Raw genomic sequence first — 18,416 nt, forward strand, 5'->3', positions numbered from 1 at the left:
CTACATTAGAGTTGAAAAATTTGGTCTATTGGGATTTTATTTTTCATTTAAGTCCAACTGAGCAATCTATTAAGTTTAAAAACATTACAAGAAATAAAGGTCGTTTGGGATCGTCAAAATCGTGTGATCCTATCGACTTGAAAGATCTTAATCGTTTTGAGCAGGTGAGATCGTAAAATCGTAGGATCGTAGGATCCAGATTGGGATTTTGACAACCATGACATGAAGTAATTATGTAATTACCTACTTGCCTCCCTCTGTATTGGGTGCCTAGAAGTTGGACTTGGCTTCTAGTTTGGTTTAATAATTAAAGTTTGCTTTTTATATATATGCAGTTGCCCAGTTGCAGTTTCTTGAAACCTCTTCCAAGAAAACTATTTGAGCTGATCATGTAAATTCACTCAAAACCATCAAGTTTGAATGTAAGAACTAGTGCTGCTTTGGAGAATTATTCACGAAGCTAATTCAAGGATGATTAAAAGCCAAAATTACTTCACCTATGCATGCTGTGGTCTTTTAATAAAAATGCCTTTGAACCTAATGTCATGAGTGGTAACTCACTTCTTTGTACCGGTTATTATAAACTCTTAAAATAATGAATGGTAGCTTACTTCTTTGCACCCGTTGTTATAAACACCTACAAAGGTTGATAACCCATTTTTATCATGTTATTCAACTAATAACCTGTTTGGATTGAAAGGGAGGAAGGAGAAATAGAGTGGAGTTGGTAGAAAATTAATCAAACAAGCCTTAGGCGTTGAATTTTTTTTAATAGGTTATTATTAGGTGAGTTAAGATTGTGTCATTTATATAAAACTTTAGGTATCTTTCTCTCCTAAGCTTATAAACAGCACACACTTATCATCTCTTCTTATCACTCAAATGCAAGTTTCTTTCTAAAATCCTTCCATAGCCATGTACCCTCCTACATCCTTCCATTCATTAAACCAACAAAAAGAAAGCATTTTATTTTTTAGTATAGGAGGTGTTAAAAATAAAAATTGGTGCAGCTGGCTTGTATTTTGGAGACGATGTGTCAAATAACCTCTCTTCATTGGTACTGCTATCAAAAAGGCACAAATCATTTTAAGCGAGAGACATAGTCCACACCTCAATCTTTGTCACTCACCTCATTGCAACTTATTTTAAATACCATTGTTGGAGCAATAATTTCTCATATTCTCCAACAAAGTAAGTTGATACTTGTTATGAGACAAGGGTATCTCATCGTTGCTAAATCCCTTGCCTTTCCAGCTCTATATGAGTATATGGGAGACATTGGTGAAAATTCCTTTTAAATCTAATTAACAATGATAAGGTGAAGACTTGGGGAGGTAAAAAGCTGAAATGGTATCCTAAACCTCATGACATTGTTTCAAAAAGACGTTAAGACATTGCTAGAAAAAAGATTTATGATAAGAAAACAAATAGCACCTTTAAATTTCGAAGAGATGACACTGACAATTTTTTTTTATAGACCAAACTTTGCTTTCACCAATCTACCGTTTTAGGCATTATCAAAAAGTAGGCTAAACTCAACTCATATTTTAATCTCATAACCTGTTTTTTCTTGATCTAATAATCCGTTCTTTTCTAGTTTGAATTTGTGAAGCAATTGAAGAGTTCTTGAAATCATATCAATCATTTCTCTATTTCACATGCACTTGATAGAAAAACATCGATTGGCATTTTTTTAATTTCTTTCATGTTGGATTGTTTTACATTAGTTCTAATTATTTATGTTAGACATATTATAGCCTAAGTGACCCAAATCAATTGTAAGCCCATGTACTTATAGAACAAACATATTAACTTTAGGTTAGTCTATAGTTAACCCAAGGTTAGTCAAATACTCTCTATTATATAAACATTATATTGAGTTTATTGTAATATAGGTGCTTAATATATATATAGCCATCAAAGAGTTTCTCATTGTGGACATAAGTTATTAAGTTGAACTTCCGCTCATCATACAATCATCACATATATTCACACAACTTTTACAATTTACTTCTTTGGTTGGGACTGGAATTGATATATAAATGAATTGTCATAGTAAACATAATGCATTTGGGTGTAACATAAACTGCTCGTGAAACCCAAACTGATCACTTTAATTAAATTTATTTTTTGGAGCCAAGGGCCCTAAAAACCAATTGGGTCCCTTGTGTCGGTGTTGGGCAGTGCCCTTGGGAGTTGGGGCCACCAAGCACCATTGCAATAGCATGGCCTGGCTGGTTTGTTACCTTGGGCCGCAATCCATATATGCACATGGTTTCCGATGCAGTTCAAAGCAAGCAACATTATAAAAGAGTAAAAGACAGCCCAATCCATATTATGAAATAGCAAAGCAGACATGTTCTTACCTTCTTTCTTACACCCCTTTTTATTTCTTTTTCTTTTTGTACAATTAATTAATAAGTTCCCTTCTTAAATCACCTTGGCCAGGAAAGTAATTGTGAATTTTTTTTATGTTTACTTATTTTAAGAAACTAATCCAAGCACACATTAAATAAGGGATTCCATCTATGCAATTTTTATTTATTTATATTTTAAGTTTGGTTTAGAAAAAATATATATATATATATATATATATATTATATAATAATAAGTGAAATTGTGAGAAACTCAAATTAAAATTTCAAATTAGAGTTTCAATTTTACGTTATGTGTCCTAAATTATTTATTCTTAAAGAGTTTTATTTCTTAATTTTAGAATCAAATGTGAGACCACATTATAAATATTCATCAAAGTGAGTTATTAAGTACAAAAATCAAAGAGTCTAGAATAAATGAATTAAAAAAAAGGTGCTTCACAATAATTAAAAAAATGGACAATTTACATTTTATACCTAATGATATTTTTACAATTTTTTTTAAGAGTTAACAAAATATAAAAATGACTATCAATAGTATTTAAATTATATATATAAGAATTATATTATGCATCTTATTATATATTTTTAAGTGTATCCATGCACATGTTTAGGGTTACAAGCTAATATACATAACTGTGAGGAGTAAAACGACTCAAGTGGGCATATGGGCCATTGGACTGTAGTATGGAGGGCCGACCTGCTCCAGAATTGAACTTTAAGAATTGGCCCATACGCCGAGGGTCCGAGGGTGCAGCCGAGGACGAGCTTCTCCTCGGACAAGCCCAAGAGAATTTAAAACTTCATTATGAAGGTCAAAGCACAACTCTAGAAAGACTAATGGTTAAAGGGGGAAACCCTGAACCTTCTCGATGCACCAGTGTTAAAGAAAATATCAAGAGCAAAGGCTGTCACCTTCGCATTAAAGACTCTGCATCTACCTTCCTGGCCGCATTAATGGGGAAGTGACCCCTGAACAGTAGGGCTGAAACTTCTAGTCACTAGCCAAAAGGCATCAACGAAGGAAGTATTTAAAGGGGGTGAAGGCCGAAGGGAGGGGAGATCGAGAAAAAAAAGAAAAAAAAAAGAATTGTAACCTTTAAGAAAGAAAGAGAAATAATACAGAAGTAGTCCTCGGCTCACGTCCGAGGAGGTCTATTTGCCATTATTGTTTATTATTTACAAGTGTTTGTAACTTTTTAGTCTGTTATCAAGTTCCCAGTACTTCTAATATAGATTTCAAGCCCACACTCTACAAAATTCATTGTTTAAGGCTCATTGGGCCTGAGCCCGTGATTGTCTTTGGGTCCAGGTGCAATTGTGCACTTACAATAACTACTAAATGTACCCCATTCCCTGGTTCTTGAATAAAAAAAAAAAATCCCCTAGGTAGTAGGTGTAAGTGCATAATTTGTACCTAGACCCAAAAACAAGTGATGGGCTCAGGCCCAAAGAGCCTTATACAATGAAATTTGTAGAGTATGAGTTTGAAACCTAGGTTTGGGATGTTGGAAGTTTATCAACAGGTTAGAATGCCGCAATCTATGCAAGTGACAAATAAATATGACGAAGAAACCTCCTCGGACGTAAGCCGAAGACAATTTGTATAGTATTTCTTTTTCTAAGCCAAAGATTACAATTCTTAGTTTTTTTTTTAGCTAAGAAGCTGATCCCTCTTTCTTTCCTCTCTCGTCTTCTTATGTACTTCTTCTTCTTCCCTATTTCGTCCACGTGTCACACAAATCTTCCTCTTAGATACTTGTCCCATCCACCACTTTCTTGGAGTCTTCAAATAATAGCAGGAAGATTGAATTCTACTGTTCAGAGGTCATTTCTCCATTAATGCGGCCAGAGAGGTAGATGCAGGGCCTTTAATGTGGTGGTAGCAATTTTTTCCTCAGATATTTCTCACATGTTCCTGCTTCTAAAGGGGGCTTGGACCACACTTTTACCCACCAGTTCTTCCAGAATTATGCCTCTAAGCCGTTTAGTAAGTCCCAAGGTCTTTACTGGGCCTGTCAGAGGATATACTCCTCCTCGAACAACTCCTCGGACTAATACAGTGCGGTTTGACCGGTGGGCCTAGAGATCCTGACCAAACAGACTTATACCAGCCAATCAGGCCTAAAACTCAAACGTTTATTCAAGTACTTTTATCTCCCACAGTAGGTACTACGATATAGGGAGGTGCCATTAGACCAACACGGTCATTGGCCCATCTTTACAATTAAGAATCTGTTTAGAATCTACTTATTTTCTGAAATTGAAATTTTTTTGCTAAAAGTACTGTAAATAAAGGTAAAAGTAAGTTGAAATAGTGTAATGAGATCCATAAATAGTACTAAAAAGTGCAGTAGGACCTATGAATAGTAGCAAAAATAAGTTGAATAGTAAAATAAGTTGGCAAAATTAATCATGCCAAACGGACGCTAAATCTTATAAGAAGAAAGTGGATTTTGATTAATTAAATACTTAGAAACAAAATAACTGAATTTTAAAATACATAATACAATGATTTTAGAATTTTTATTAAGAGTCTTGAAACTCAATTGACACACTCCAACATAGAGATTATAAATAAACTTAGAATTTTCAAAATAAAAAATCCTTAAAATTTTGAGATAATTAAGGGGGTAATTATATTTTAAAATAAATCCATAATTGTAAATACAAAGAGAATGTGATAAGATAGTTACGATAACATATAAGATAAGCTTATAGCTCAATTGACACATTTCAACGTAGAGATTAGTTAAAAGCTTAGAATTTTCAAAATAAAAAAATTCCTAATTATTTCAAATAATTAAGGAGGTAGTTATATTTTAAAATAAATCCATAATCTTAAACACAAAGAGAATGAGATAAGATAATTATGATAACATATAAGATAAGCTTATTTTTCTAAAAAAAGGAAATTAAGAAAAATTTTTTAAAAAATATGAGATAAGCTTTTATATATATATATATATATATATATATATATATATATATATATATTGCATTTTAAATGTAATTCGGCCTTGAGGTGATTATGAGAAAGCCCATGCTAGTCTATACTATATACAAAATGATTTCCTTTTTTCAACTGGACTTTTATATGGTTCAAAAATATCTTCATTAATAAACGATAACTTCATTTAGAAATAGGGTCATAAATATTAAATGACAAATTTTATTTTAAATTCAAAAAGAGAATTCTTTAAAAAAAAATTATATTCAAAAAAGAAATTACAGTTACTTTTTATCTCTAAGTTTTATCATTTTTATTTATTTGAAAAATAAAAATATATATTTATAAATTATAATAGATGCAAAAATTTAACCTTTATCCAAAAAAATAGAGAAGCCTCTCAGCATGCGCATGAGCACGTGGCTAGTATTTTATATGATTTATTTACAATCACAGTAGCAAAATTAGTTTTAGCTTATAAAATTTAAGCACATTCTAAATTATATTTCTCCAAACATTTTCCCTATTAAAAAAAAATTTCAATACAAATTTAAGTACGGTTTCAACTGATACATAGTTGATACTTTTTTTTTTTGATAAGTAGCTGATACATATGGTTGATACTTGATACTTGATACTCAATACCATAATAATAAGGATTTTATTCCATAATTTGAGCATATCTCCTCTTTAATCTTTACAAAATCCCCATTCATTCTCCACCCAAAAAAAAAAAAAAAAAAAAAAGGTGGCACACCATTTCCACTGAAACCCACTCTCTCTCTCTCTCTCTCTCTCACTCATCACACTCACGGCTCACAGCTCAAATCGGAAACCCTAGTTCCCAAATTGTATCTGATTACATTTACAACATCAAAAAACATCATGCCCCCCAATTCCCAATCCTAAATTTAATTCAGTTAATTTTAAAATCCCAAACATGTCCTCCGAAGAAATAGGAATGGTCCCCTCTCAGTCCCACTCCAACGGTCTTAACTCCCAACTTGTCTTCGAATTCAACTCCTCCTCCTCCGCCGCCGCCGCCGCCGCAGCCTCCGCCCCTCCACCTCAGCATCATCACCAACGCCGTGTCGGACTCCAGGACCACCCCAAGTCCACCCGCGAGCTCTCCGGTTTCATCGACGACAAGCTCTTCTTCACCGCCCCTCAGCCCCCCTCCGCCACCGACTTCCGCCGCAACAACAGCAACAGCAACAACAACAACAGCAGCAGCAGCAGCTTGTTCGCTCATCGCCGTCATTGGGACGGTAACGGCGGCGGAGCCACCACTCCCAGCTCCGACGAAGACGACGACGACGACGACGATGTTGACGATGACGACGACGACGATGAGGTCGATGATGGTGACCCTGATGGTGAGGTTGAGCGACTGGTCGTTGGTGTTGATGGAACCATCAACCACAACAACAACAACAATAATAACAATAACGATAACGCTGGCAATAAGGTTAATAATACTAATGTTAGTGCTAATGCTAATAGTGGTAGTGGCAGTGTGCACGGTGCTGCAGACAAACTGGGAAATGGGAAAGCCAAGCACCACCATTCCGCTTTTGGTATGAAATTCTCTTCATTTTTCACTCTTTACTTTCTAAATATGGGATTTTTGAAGTTGTTAATTGCTGCTCATACTGATTGGATACTTGGGTCGAGTTCTTCTGTAAGAAAATGCAAGAATTTATATATATATATATTTTATAATTTTTAGTCCCCTCTCCCTCCCAAAATTTGGAATTTTGTTGGTTTTTTATTGGTGCTAATAGAAATTGGGGACTTAAAACTCGAGAATTTCGCTTTTCCAACAAAATTGAGGGGGGGGGGGGGTTGGATTTTAGTTGATTTTTGGAGGTTTTATATCTTGATAAGTTACACACCCACCTGGTGGGTCTTACCCACGACCTCACTCTCCACCTAGCACTTGCAAGGGAAGGAGGTGCCAGTTGAGCTAGAGCTCACTGGTCTTTTGAGGTTTTGTTGATTGGTCCTAAATGCTAATTGGGTGCTAGGGTCGAAATTTTTTGGTAAGAAATTGAAGAAAATTTCCAATTTTTACTTTCCAAAAACAAAAGAAATTGGGAATATTGTTGGTATTTCAGGTTGTTAATTGGTGGTAAATGATAATGGCAATTAATTAATAGGGTCGAGTAGAGAGGTTTTGGGGAAAGATGGGAATGTGGGTCAGTCTGCAAATGACGCCACGAGCGAGAATCATCATCATCAGCAGCAGCAAGGAAGGCTTGTGAGTTACCAAAACGCGGTAACTATTGCGGAGCCTGATGGGGAGTTGTATTATTCTCAGTATTTGCATGGTACTGAGACTGCTTCTGCTTCTGGGCACAAGGATGTAGTTATGGACAATGGTTGTGGGTTTAGTGGGAGAAGGGATGTTTCGTGTTCAAGTGAGTCAGGAGAGTCTCTGAGGGCTATTCTCTCAGATCCTGTCAAGTAAGTTGGCTTTTTCATAATCAGCTGGTTTTTGTTGTTGTTGTTGTTGCTCTACTCTATGTATAATGTATTACTGGCCATATAGAGTGATAATATTTTTTGTATTGAAAACTCTTTTGTAAATGTTATTTTGTGTCATGCTTGTGCAAAACTTATATTCACATCCTTGGTGAAATGCCATTATATATGACTTACACTACTGGAGATTAATTTGATGGTAGAAGGGGTTCAATCATATTTTCTGGCATGTTCAATTGGGCACTGAAAACCATACCCTGGATTAAATTTTGATCTTTATATGGTAAAATATATCATTTTGTGAGCTATTTTATAACAAATTCGATCCAATTTTATTTACATTTGAATGTAGGTATGTCACACTGTGCATAAGTTTTCTGTTGAATATGTCTTTTGGACTCAAGTTAATCATGTCATGATTACTACAATAAGTAATAGCTAATGCATTATACTTGATTTTTCATTATTCAGTGGAGCTCTTATGGATGATGCAATGATATTGCCTTGTGGACATTCCTTTGGTAGTGGGGGAATACAGCATGTTACTAGAATGGTGAGTTTTCAGCAAATTCCTTTTTGAATTATCAGTTGTCAAATATTATTGAAAGTTATACATAATTTCTGGAGCTGGGTGAAAATTGCTGTGCATTAAATCTTAATGGCATATAAGAACAGAGAAAGTAGAAGTCACAGAAAAATGGTATTTGACATTGAAATTCACCACTGATATGAGTGTTCTCTTCAAATTGTCATAGTGATTAATGATTATTTGCTTGGAAAATCATTGAGCTGAGGTGTACATGTGAACAAATGTATCAAAAAGCCTTACTTGCTCATAGTATAACAATGTGTAAGATTGACTCATTTTATTATCTAAAAGAGCCACTTTTCCCCCCTCTATAAATCAACTGCTGTCCATCTTGATCATTCTGAGCCATGTTTTATGGATACTTTTCGTTTAGTGTTACAATATTAAATTATAGAGTGATCTTCTATATTTGCAATGCTCAAGCATTTATTTTTTTGCTTGTTGTTATGTGTTAGAATTATGGTTAAGTGATTAAACTCACCATTTCCTAATAGCTTAAGCTTTTGGGAGAATTTGTAATTTAACATGCTATCAGAATAGGAGATCCTAAGTTCAATCCCTATTTTCACTCTACCTCCCATTTAAAATATTAAATTCCCACTTGTTGGGCCTCCACTTATTAAGGGGAATTTTATGCACACAAGTGAGGGGGAGTGTTAGAATTATGGTTAAGTGATTAATCTCACCATTTCCTAATAGCTTAAGCTTTTGGGAGAATCAATAATTTAACATTATGTATTTAATTTGTGTGGATTAACTACTTTTGTGCACATCTAACTTCCTGTGTTGGAGTTTTTTTAAGGGGATCAGCAATACTGGCCATTTCTTCTATTTTGTGCTCATCATATAGTATTTTGATTAACTCTTATGATGCCTCTTCAGAAAGTTTGCTACACTTGTTCTCAGTCAATTTCAGAAGACTCAATAGCTCCAAATCTCTGTAAGTAAATTTCTGTCATGGAAGCTTGTCTAATTTCTGTTTTATTGTGCATCAACATGAATTGTAATGTTACAAACCCTCCAGTTGGACAGCCATAGTTGCCCTTTTTGTGTTCTGGGAAATAGTGTATGCATGTCTGACTTGCCAATGAGCTGTAGCTGACCTGGCACCTTCTCTTCTTATAAGTTCTAGGTGGAGGGTGAGGTCATGGGTTTAGGACCCAGTGAGTGCGTAACTTACCAATAAAAAAATGTATAAATGTCTGACTTAATTGCTAGGGCAACACCTGTGTTATGGTTCCAAGTTTGCCATGTGGACACCTTTATCTGACCGACAACTATCTTTGTTGTTGTACCAAATGAAAAGGTTTATATCAATGTGACTTCAGATGTCTAGATTTGCTGCTAAAGCTCCAGAGGCAGTACTTGATGTTTCTGGAAGAATTCATGATGTAATATCCACTTTGATAAAGATGACATATGATGATCCTAAAAAGGGAGGGATGAAAGGAGCCCAAATTCTAGAGGCGAGATTTGAATCCTTTATAATTTATAATTTTATTTAGTAGGAGCCAGCATTAATTTTTTGTGAAATCCGTCATGATAATGAAACACTCACAATTCATGAGGTGGCCAGAATTGGAATTTGGGTCAGAAACAGCTCAAACCCAAGCATGTAAAAAGCAGTGCATTTTAGTCAAGCTTAGAATGTTAGTAGGTTAATTATTCTAATTATTTTATTCTTTTGTTTTTGGTTGGATTTACATGTTCAGCTCTGCGAGCTGCTGTGCAGGCATTCCGCCGGGAAGAAGAGTTACAGTTTTATCGCTCATCCAAAAGAAGAAGAGAAAGGTTTGACCAGGTTAGTCTTTTTTATGGTGCAAATTTTATAGCATCTTAAGTTTGTGTCTCTGATTGAGAGAGAGCAGCATCTGTGCAGCCACATGGTGGTTAAGCAGCAGGTTAACTGTCTAAATTTCCTTGTTTTCCAAAAGGAACTGTATAAAACTGTTGGCCTAGTTTTCTTTTGTAAACCTATGCAATTTGATCTGAGCTGGGTTGTAGTTTTATCACGCAGGCTTGCACCCTAATTCTGTGCCTTTACTTCTGTAATTTGATCTGGGTGGTGTGTCTTTTCAAAATGCATCTCTGGAGCTTGTTGCTGTCTTTGAACATTCTCTTGTGACTAGAGAGTGGACAGCCTGGCCTCTAATTGTTAACTTGCCCTTGAAATTTCCTCTAAAATATTTGTTTTGTTTTTTTGTAGGACAAAGGTGGTTATGGTGATTCAACTCTCATGGATCCTCCTAGGGGTAGAGGTGTACAATTTCCATTTGCAGTGACAGACAGGGTTATTATAAAGGTTATATTTTATGGCACTTAAAGGGTTATTATAAAGGGTTATTATAAATCTTTTACTGTAATTCTTGTTTAGTAGTTTCTTGAAACTAATAATTGGAGGGAAAATGTATCAGGGAAACAAAAGGACACCACAGCGCTTTGTTGGACGTGAGGCTATTGTAACAACACAATGCTTAAATGGATGGTTAGACACTTGCCCACTTCTCAACCCTTCCATTTGTTACAGATTGTAAGATTTGAAATATTGGTTAAAACATCTATCTTGATGTGATGTGTCTGAATTTCATTGCTAAAGATCTAATGGAGGTTATGGCTCTTATATGGAGATTAAGAACAAGGAAAAATTCTGTATTGACCCAAAATAGTTGGGATTGATACATTGCTGAGCTGGGAGTTTGGTATTCCATAATGTACTTGGACTACTCACATAGTATGATATAGTGTAGCAAGTACTTACTCTTAAAGTGTATTAATGGAATTCTAGAAGAATGTTGAGTTGGCGCTACTCGTCAGGGTGCAGCCTAGTGGTTGGAGGCTTGGGATGAACTGTAGACCCAGACTGGGTTCAATCCCCACTAGGAGTTCCTTTGGATTACTTAATACAAGGTTCTGGCGGGTGGGGTTGTGTTACTCGTGTATCCATGGTTTACCCCCAGGGTTGGGTCCAAAGGACCCTCCCTTGGTGAGGTTCCATGTCATCAAAAAAAGAATGTTGAGTTGGTGCTGCAGCCAGCTAATTTCAACTATCACTGATTTGCTGTAGGCATTTTGATGTTGAAGAAGAATTTGGTTGAGTTCGATACTATTTCTGCTGTGATAATTGCATTACAATGAATAGTATTCTTTGTACTTGTCATAGTATGATTGAAATTCAGTATCTTAAAACAGGTCAGTTTTGGGGAACAAAGGCGAAGAAACATCATTTAAAGTTGGTCTTTTGATTGATATTTTTTTTTCTAAATCAAAATAGATAGAATCAGGGTGAAGAGAAACATGGGTGTGAGAGATCAGAGAGAGAACTAGATTCCCTTGGTTTAAGCTACTTTCGGCTCATCAATGAGCATTTACTAGAATAGTGCTTGTGTTTAAATGGAAAGAAAGAAAATAAATAAATTTGAAATTTGCTTTTGTTACTGACATGAATCTTATTTATAGGTATGTCGTGAAGACATTGGACAATGCAGAGAGTGTAAAATTGCAATATCGCTCACTCGCTAAGGTTCCGGATGACCCATCCTCAAAGACAATGTCAAGCAAGATGGCTCCAAACTGGCTCTAGAGCTGCAGCATTCCAAATTGGCAAAAGTGAAGTGTGATTCTTACTTGGTTACCAATATGCCACGTTTCAAAACTTTAATCTAACTTTATCAAGGAAGAGGGTTCTGTTTGTGCTTGTATTATTGTAATTCTTGTGACAGAATATCATGATATACGCGTCTTGTAAATTATAGAAGCCATGTTACTGCTGATTTGAGAAACCTGAATGAGATTTGAGTTAGGAACGTTTAGTCATCTTTGCTTTAATTATGGGAGCAATTATTGTATTCAAGTGAAGCCTGTGTATAAAAGGAAAATGAATGTCATGTAATCAATTTTGGTTTATAAGATCAAGTGCTGCTTCAGTTTGTTGGCGTGACAATCCCTCTCTCTCTCTCTCTCTCTCTCACACACACACACACACACACACACATTTTCTTTTCTTTTTTTTTGGGTACCAATGTAGAAGAGCAACCAAGGTGGGGTTCAAATATCATACATCCAGAAAGCATTTATACGGTTCTTATTAGCAATCAGCTAAGGTGTAGGCCTCCTGCAGGATAGGTGGTGGCACCAGAATTACTGTTGTTGAGAGTGCCTTCCTCCTAGCTATGTGATGTCCTTCAACATGAATTGGCTTCTCCTTGTGATGATGTTCTACAGGTCCTTTGTTGGCAGCAGTAGGATCAGTCTGTCATAGCCGGCCTTCTTGGTTTGAGCTATCCCTCTTGGATTGACATGAGTCTGGCAGTTCTCTTGCTCATTGCTCTGCTGCTTTTACTTCTGGTGAAGATTTTGTTCCCTTTTGACTCTGTGGCCACAAAAACTGTTCCACACCAGTAGTTGCCTTTTTTCCATGCCCCTTCTATTTCAAAATTAGTTGCCGTTCTTGAATCTATCCTTGGGGTATTGACGCCTGTTAGAGTGGTTATGTATTAGCATAAGCTGAGTGGCACGCTACTGCCATGCAAGGACTTTCCAGGTGGGGTAGTCGCCTTTGTAGGTAATCTGGCCACAGAGTAAGGGTCGCAAGTGCCTTGGGCGGCAGAGTCTCTCTAGTTAGGAAATGAGTAAATATGATATGCCAAAACAAAAACAAAACAAAGTGGACCGTATTGGATTGAATGGATCAAAGTAAACTGATATGCTATGTTGATGTGGCTCAAAATGAGCCACAACAATAATAAATAAGAGGAGTGTTACATCCACAATATTTTTAGGAAAAATTGCACTTTACCCACATGTGGTTTGATCCGTTTTAATAGTGCCTACATGTGGTTTAAAAGTTATCACTTAACCCACTTGTGGTGGCCTCCGTTAGACCCCCGTTACCCACCTCTGCCCTTTCTATTAGAAAATTCCATTTACTATATAAGCCAAAATTAGAACCCAAATAGAACCCTAAAAAAAGAACGAGCTCTCTCACTCTCTCTACCTTAGAACCCCAAACCCATTTCCTCTATATCAAGATCCCTAAAAATCCCTAAACCCATTTCTCTCTGTACTCCGATTGCCAAAGTGAAATTTGAACATGTCTTCTTCAAGTTATTACTCGGGTTCCAGTTACCATTTATGCTCTGCTGACTATTGTCGGCTATGGACTGCTTGGACCTTGAACAATTTTGGGAGAAGGTTTTATGGGTGTAGCTACTATGATGTGGTGAGTAACAGTTGGTTTTCAGATTTTTTTTCCTTTTTGTATTTTTATTTTCTGGTTTTGTTGGCTTTATGAATAACCCTAATTTGATTTTGTTTGTAGGATGATGAACCTACTTGTAAATACTTTAGGTGGTTGGATGGCAAAACATGTAAGTGTGGGTCTGAAGTTGCACCCATTATCCTTGCAAGATTCAATATATACAAGAATTAAGCAAGAGTTGCAGAGGAAAAGGAAAAGGAGGCTAGTGATAGGGAAACAACAGCTATTGAGAGGGAAAAAGTAGCCAAGCGAAGGAAAGAAAAAGCTAGGGTTAGAGAGAGGATAGCTAAAAAGAAATTACAGAAGTACAAATTTGTACTTGTTGTGTCATGGAGGTTTTTTTTTGTGTTTTTTGGAAGGATGAGAGAATTTGGAACAAAGCTATTGAGTCTGCCTTGAAGGCAAGTTGTTGTAGTTATTGTATAAATTTGGGTACTACCACAAAAAAAAGAAAAGTGGTAACTATGTATTTGGCACTATGTAATGTTGTTGTTTACTTGAATAGAGTATGCAATGTGTTCTTTATGTGATGTGTTCTTTTTTATGTGATGTGTTCTTCTTTATGTAATGCTACATTGTTTATGTAATGTGTAATGCTGCCTTGTAATATGTTCTTTATGTAATGTGATCTTGTAAATTAAATAGAGCATGCTGCTTTGTTTATGTAATGTGTAATGCTGCCTTGTAATGTGTTCTTTATGTAATTGAATAGAGTATGCTGTCTTGTTTATGTAATGTGTAATGCTGTCTTGTAATGTGTTTTTGTAATTTGAATAGGGTATGCAATCTGTTCTTCTTTATATAAGGGTCAATTGCACATGCATCCCACAAGATTCTGTTTACATAAATTGAAGAAGCATAAAGAAGTATGTTTTAAAGCAAGAGTTCCATTCCATACATATATAATAAGCATTGTTCAAAACAAGTGAACTCCACCTAACATTAATGGCTAAACACTGCCAAAGTACTTCAATAATGGGTAGTTCTGTCCCCATTAAGATAATAACAAAAAAACTTTACAGTAGAAAGTTATGCACAATAACAAAAAAGTGGTGACATGCCACTATCAGACATGCACAATAAAAAAAAAGTAAAGTAAAGTAAAGTTTCTGCTTGCACATTCTCCAATCTTCATTTCCCAAAAACCTTGCCCTTGTCCTTACCCCTTCCCCTTCCTGTTGAAAACATTGTACCAGATGTCTCAGCTCTTAATCCACCTCCTCTCATATGAGAATAGATGACTGCTCTCAACTACCCTTGGTGGTACCAACTCCCTTGGAGGCTGCAAAATACATAGCAATTCCATATCAAGATCTAATCCATTGTTTTATGTTAGTATAAAGGGTGGTGTTTGTGTTTGTGTATATACCTGAGATAGAGGTTTTCTTGTGTCCCATGTTTCCTAAGGAGTATGAGAGATGGGATGGTTGCATGAGAACCATTGAGCTGTGGGTGCTTTACTTGGTGGTGGTCTACTTGAATCTGCTGTAGATGGTGGTAGTCTACTTGAAGCTGAAGCAGATGTTTCAGTTGGTTGTGTGTAGGGTTTGCCTATTGGCTGCCTTAGTGGCTGGTTGGCTTGCTTGATGGGTGGTTGGCTTTCTTGTTAAATGGCTAGCTACCCCACTTATTGGTTGACTGGTTGTCTGCTTGGCTATATTGTTTACTGGTCTAGGTGGGTGCCTTGCTTACTGGTTGGCTACCTTGTTTGCAGATCTAGGTGGCTGCCTTGCTTGAATGGTGGTTGTCTGGTTGGCCTTCTTATTTGCTAATCTTGTTGACAGCCTTGCTTGCTGATTTGTTTCCTGGTTGCCTGCTTGAGTAGTTGGCTACCTGGGTAACCTCCTTGGTGGTTGCCTAGGTGGGTGGCTGGGCGACTGGTTGGCTGGCTGGCTGCCTTGCAAACCTCCTTACTGGTTGCCTAGGTGGCTGACTGGTTGGCTGGCTGACTTCTGGTTAGCTACTTGGTTGGTAAACCAGGGTGGCTGCCTTGCAAACCTCCTTGCTGGTTACGTAGGTGACTAACTTGCTGGCTGAGGTACTGAAGTTACACCCTGACTTGATTGGTCAGTGCTTGCTGGTTGGTTAGTGCTTGTTCCTTGTCCCTACAAAAAGAATTTACTTGCATCAGAATTAGATTTGTAATATAATTGTTATAGTGAACACATTCTTGCTTTACTTACAAATTTTTTTTGCCTCTCAAGTCTTTGTCTCCTTTGCCATGGTATCTCACCAGTTATTCCAGCCTTACACCTTGAATTATATCCCTCCTTATGGCAAAACCCACATTTTATAGGTCTATATGACCTAGAAACTTTGTATGGGTTGTTTGGCTCATCTGCATCTTTTTTCCTTTTCATTGGCGGCCTGCTTGGAGGCTTGTACACAATTGGAGCAACAGGGGCAAGTTGGTTGGTTTCAACCCATTCATCTTGGCTAGGCAGTGGGGTAATCATCTCCTTATATGCAGCCACATAGGCATCCTTTTTATAGCATGCATGCACATAATCCTCATGCCTTTCCAGGTTCTTATAGATTGCTGCAACACCATGTTTACATGGGAATCCTGTCAAATCCCAAACTCTGCAAGTACAACACTTTCTTGTAAGGTTAACCACATGCCTCTCATACTCATTATCAACCTCATATATATAGCAACCTGATGGAACAATAGAAAATGACTTAGAATCAACTTTCAACTGCTCAAGCGTCTGCACTATGTTTAGACATATGTCACTAGTGAATTTTTCAATCCCAATCCTTTTACTGTACATTCTAGTCATCAACCTAACCCTAATCCACTCTAGCATGGCAATGATAGGCTTGTCCTTAGCTTCTAGTATCAAAGAATTAAATGACTCACTAAGATTGTTCACATAACAATCAGAGATGGTTCTTGGAGTGAAATGTGACTTGGCCCATTGGGTTAGGTGGATGTCTGCTAGATACTCTCATGCTTCTTTGTCCAATTCCTTCACATCTTGCATTCTCTTCTCAAACTCCCTAATTATTGTTGCTGCAGCACACCTCCATAATGCAACATTCAATTCTAAATCCTTGAAGTTTAACTTAAAGTTGTTGTAAATATGCTTCACATAGAATCTATGTTCAACTGTTGGGAACAACATTTCTATGGCAGGTATCAATCTCTGGTTATCATAAATACAATAAAAAAACATCCAAAGAACAAAAATGAACACCATCTGCCTAAGAACAAAAACAAAACTTTCAAAAAGTAGAAATGTAATGACTAAGAACAAACAGAAATCTCAAAAAACAAGTGAATTGTATTACCTTCTGCCTATCTAAAATGAACACCAGAGTCAACTCATTTGGCCTCCTAATATCATCTACAAATGTTTGTAAAAACCCCACCCAAGTATCCTTGTTTTCTTGCTCAACTACACCTAATGCAACAGGGAAAATATTGTCATTCCCATCCCTTGCAATTGCTGATAATATATGTCCACCAAACTTGCCCTTCAAGTGGCAACCATCTAATCCTACAAGTGGCCTGCACCCCCCCCAAGAATCCAACTTTCTGTGCATTGTATCTCACATACATACATCCTCTTGAACTTGGGTTGTGTGTTAAGCTCAGTAATCTCAGTTTGCAGAATCACCTTACTCCCCACATCAGTTACTCTTATCATCTCTACATAGTCCCTGAGCTTCCCATACTGCAACCTCTCATCACCTAGTATAAGCTTTCTAGCTTTCCTTTTAGCTATGTACACTTGATTTATGCTCAAGTCTACAGACACATTCTGCATAACTCGATGCTTCACACCAAAAATTGCCCAATCAGGGTTTTTGTTGAAATCATCTAACTACTTCCTAGCCACATATGTAGAAGTGACCTAGCTATGCTTGAATGTCCTTCCACATGTACAAGTTGGAACCATGGTCTTTATCTGGAAGGTTAACTCTCCTGCAATCTGTGATGCATATACCCTCCAACCACATTCATACTTGCAGTGGACAGAAACTTTGGTCTTTTCATTAAGCTTGAACTTAATGTCCACAGGCTTTTTCACTGAATATTCCCTCAAGGCAGCCCTAAACACCTTCCCATTTGGGAACTTCATACCTTTGCATAACTGAGGGTTACTCATGCCATTCCTCTCATTAAACTTTGGACATCTCACCCTTTCATCATCATCCTCAAAACTGTTAATGCTCCTAGTGTCATCGTCATCAAGAGCTTTTTCAGCCCAATCATTATCATCAGCAGCTTGATCACTGGTAGCAGCTTCTGGTCTCTTCCCATTATCTTTAACTGGCTCCTTCAAATGCTCTCCCTCATTTACATTTTTAGTATCTCTTTGATGCTCCCTCATATTGGGTACCTGAGCACCAAATATGTCATCAGGATAATCTGGTCTTTCATACCCTTCATCTAGCCAATCAGGTTCATCCATATGAACATTTTCACTACAAACAATTTGTCCATAGGTAGCATTGTCATCCACATTCTGTCTATGGGTAGCATGGTCATCCATATGCACAGCTCCACCAACACTACCATCCCTTAAACCCTCAACAGGTTCTTCACTAACATCATTTTGGTCAACCACAGATGATCTAACAGAGACATTATTGGTCACCTCCTCACAATCAGTATCATCATCTTCATCATTCATTTCCCATGGCTGGTCTATTGCAATTGGTTGATCTGGTTCAACTATAGGTTCTTCAATAGCAATTGGTTCAACTTCAGGTTTTACATAAAGTGTGATTTCATTTGTTGGCCATTCAGCA

The 18,416-nt window shown here is 36.8% G+C and overlaps 1 protein-coding gene across 1 annotated transcript; it reads left to right on the plus strand.

Moving 5' to 3' along the window:
* The first annotated feature begins 6,017 nt into the window (after positions 1-6,017).
* On the plus strand, positions 6,018-12,335 carry LOC142641493 (uncharacterized). The gene is made up of 8 exons (XM_075815932.1): positions 6,018-6,902; positions 7,485-7,791; positions 8,281-8,362; positions 9,281-9,338; positions 10,111-10,199; positions 10,605-10,700; positions 10,813-10,883; positions 11,855-12,335. The coding sequence occupies exons 1-8, from the start codon at positions 6,266-6,268 to the stop codon at positions 11,976-11,978; spliced, it is 1,464 nt and encodes a 487-aa protein (XP_075672047.1). The 5' UTR covers positions 6,018-6,265; the 3' UTR covers positions 11,979-12,335.
* The last annotated feature ends 6,081 nt before the right edge of the window (positions 12,336-18,416 follow it).

The sequence above is a fragment of the Castanea sativa genome, chromosome 6 (assembly GCF_040712315.1).
Source record: "Castanea sativa cultivar Marrone di Chiusa Pesio chromosome 6, ASM4071231v1".
Classification (NCBI taxonomy): domain Eukaryota; kingdom Viridiplantae; phylum Streptophyta; class Magnoliopsida; order Fagales; family Fagaceae; genus Castanea; species Castanea sativa.

Bases quoted from the DNA above. Each gene is read 5' to 3' on its own strand.
- LOC142641493 (XM_075815932.1), top strand. From the start codon at position 6,266: ATGTCCTCCGAAGAAATAGGAATGGTCCCCTCTCAGTCCCACTCCAAC. The intron at 10,200-10,604 runs GTTAGTCTTTTT...GTTTTTTTGTAG, and splicing joins GAAGAGAAAGGTTTGACCAG to GACAAAGGTGGTTATGGTGA. The intron at 10,884-11,854 runs GTTAGACACTTG...TCTTATTTATAG, and splicing joins ACACAATGCTTAAATGGATG to GTATGTCGTGAAGACATTGG.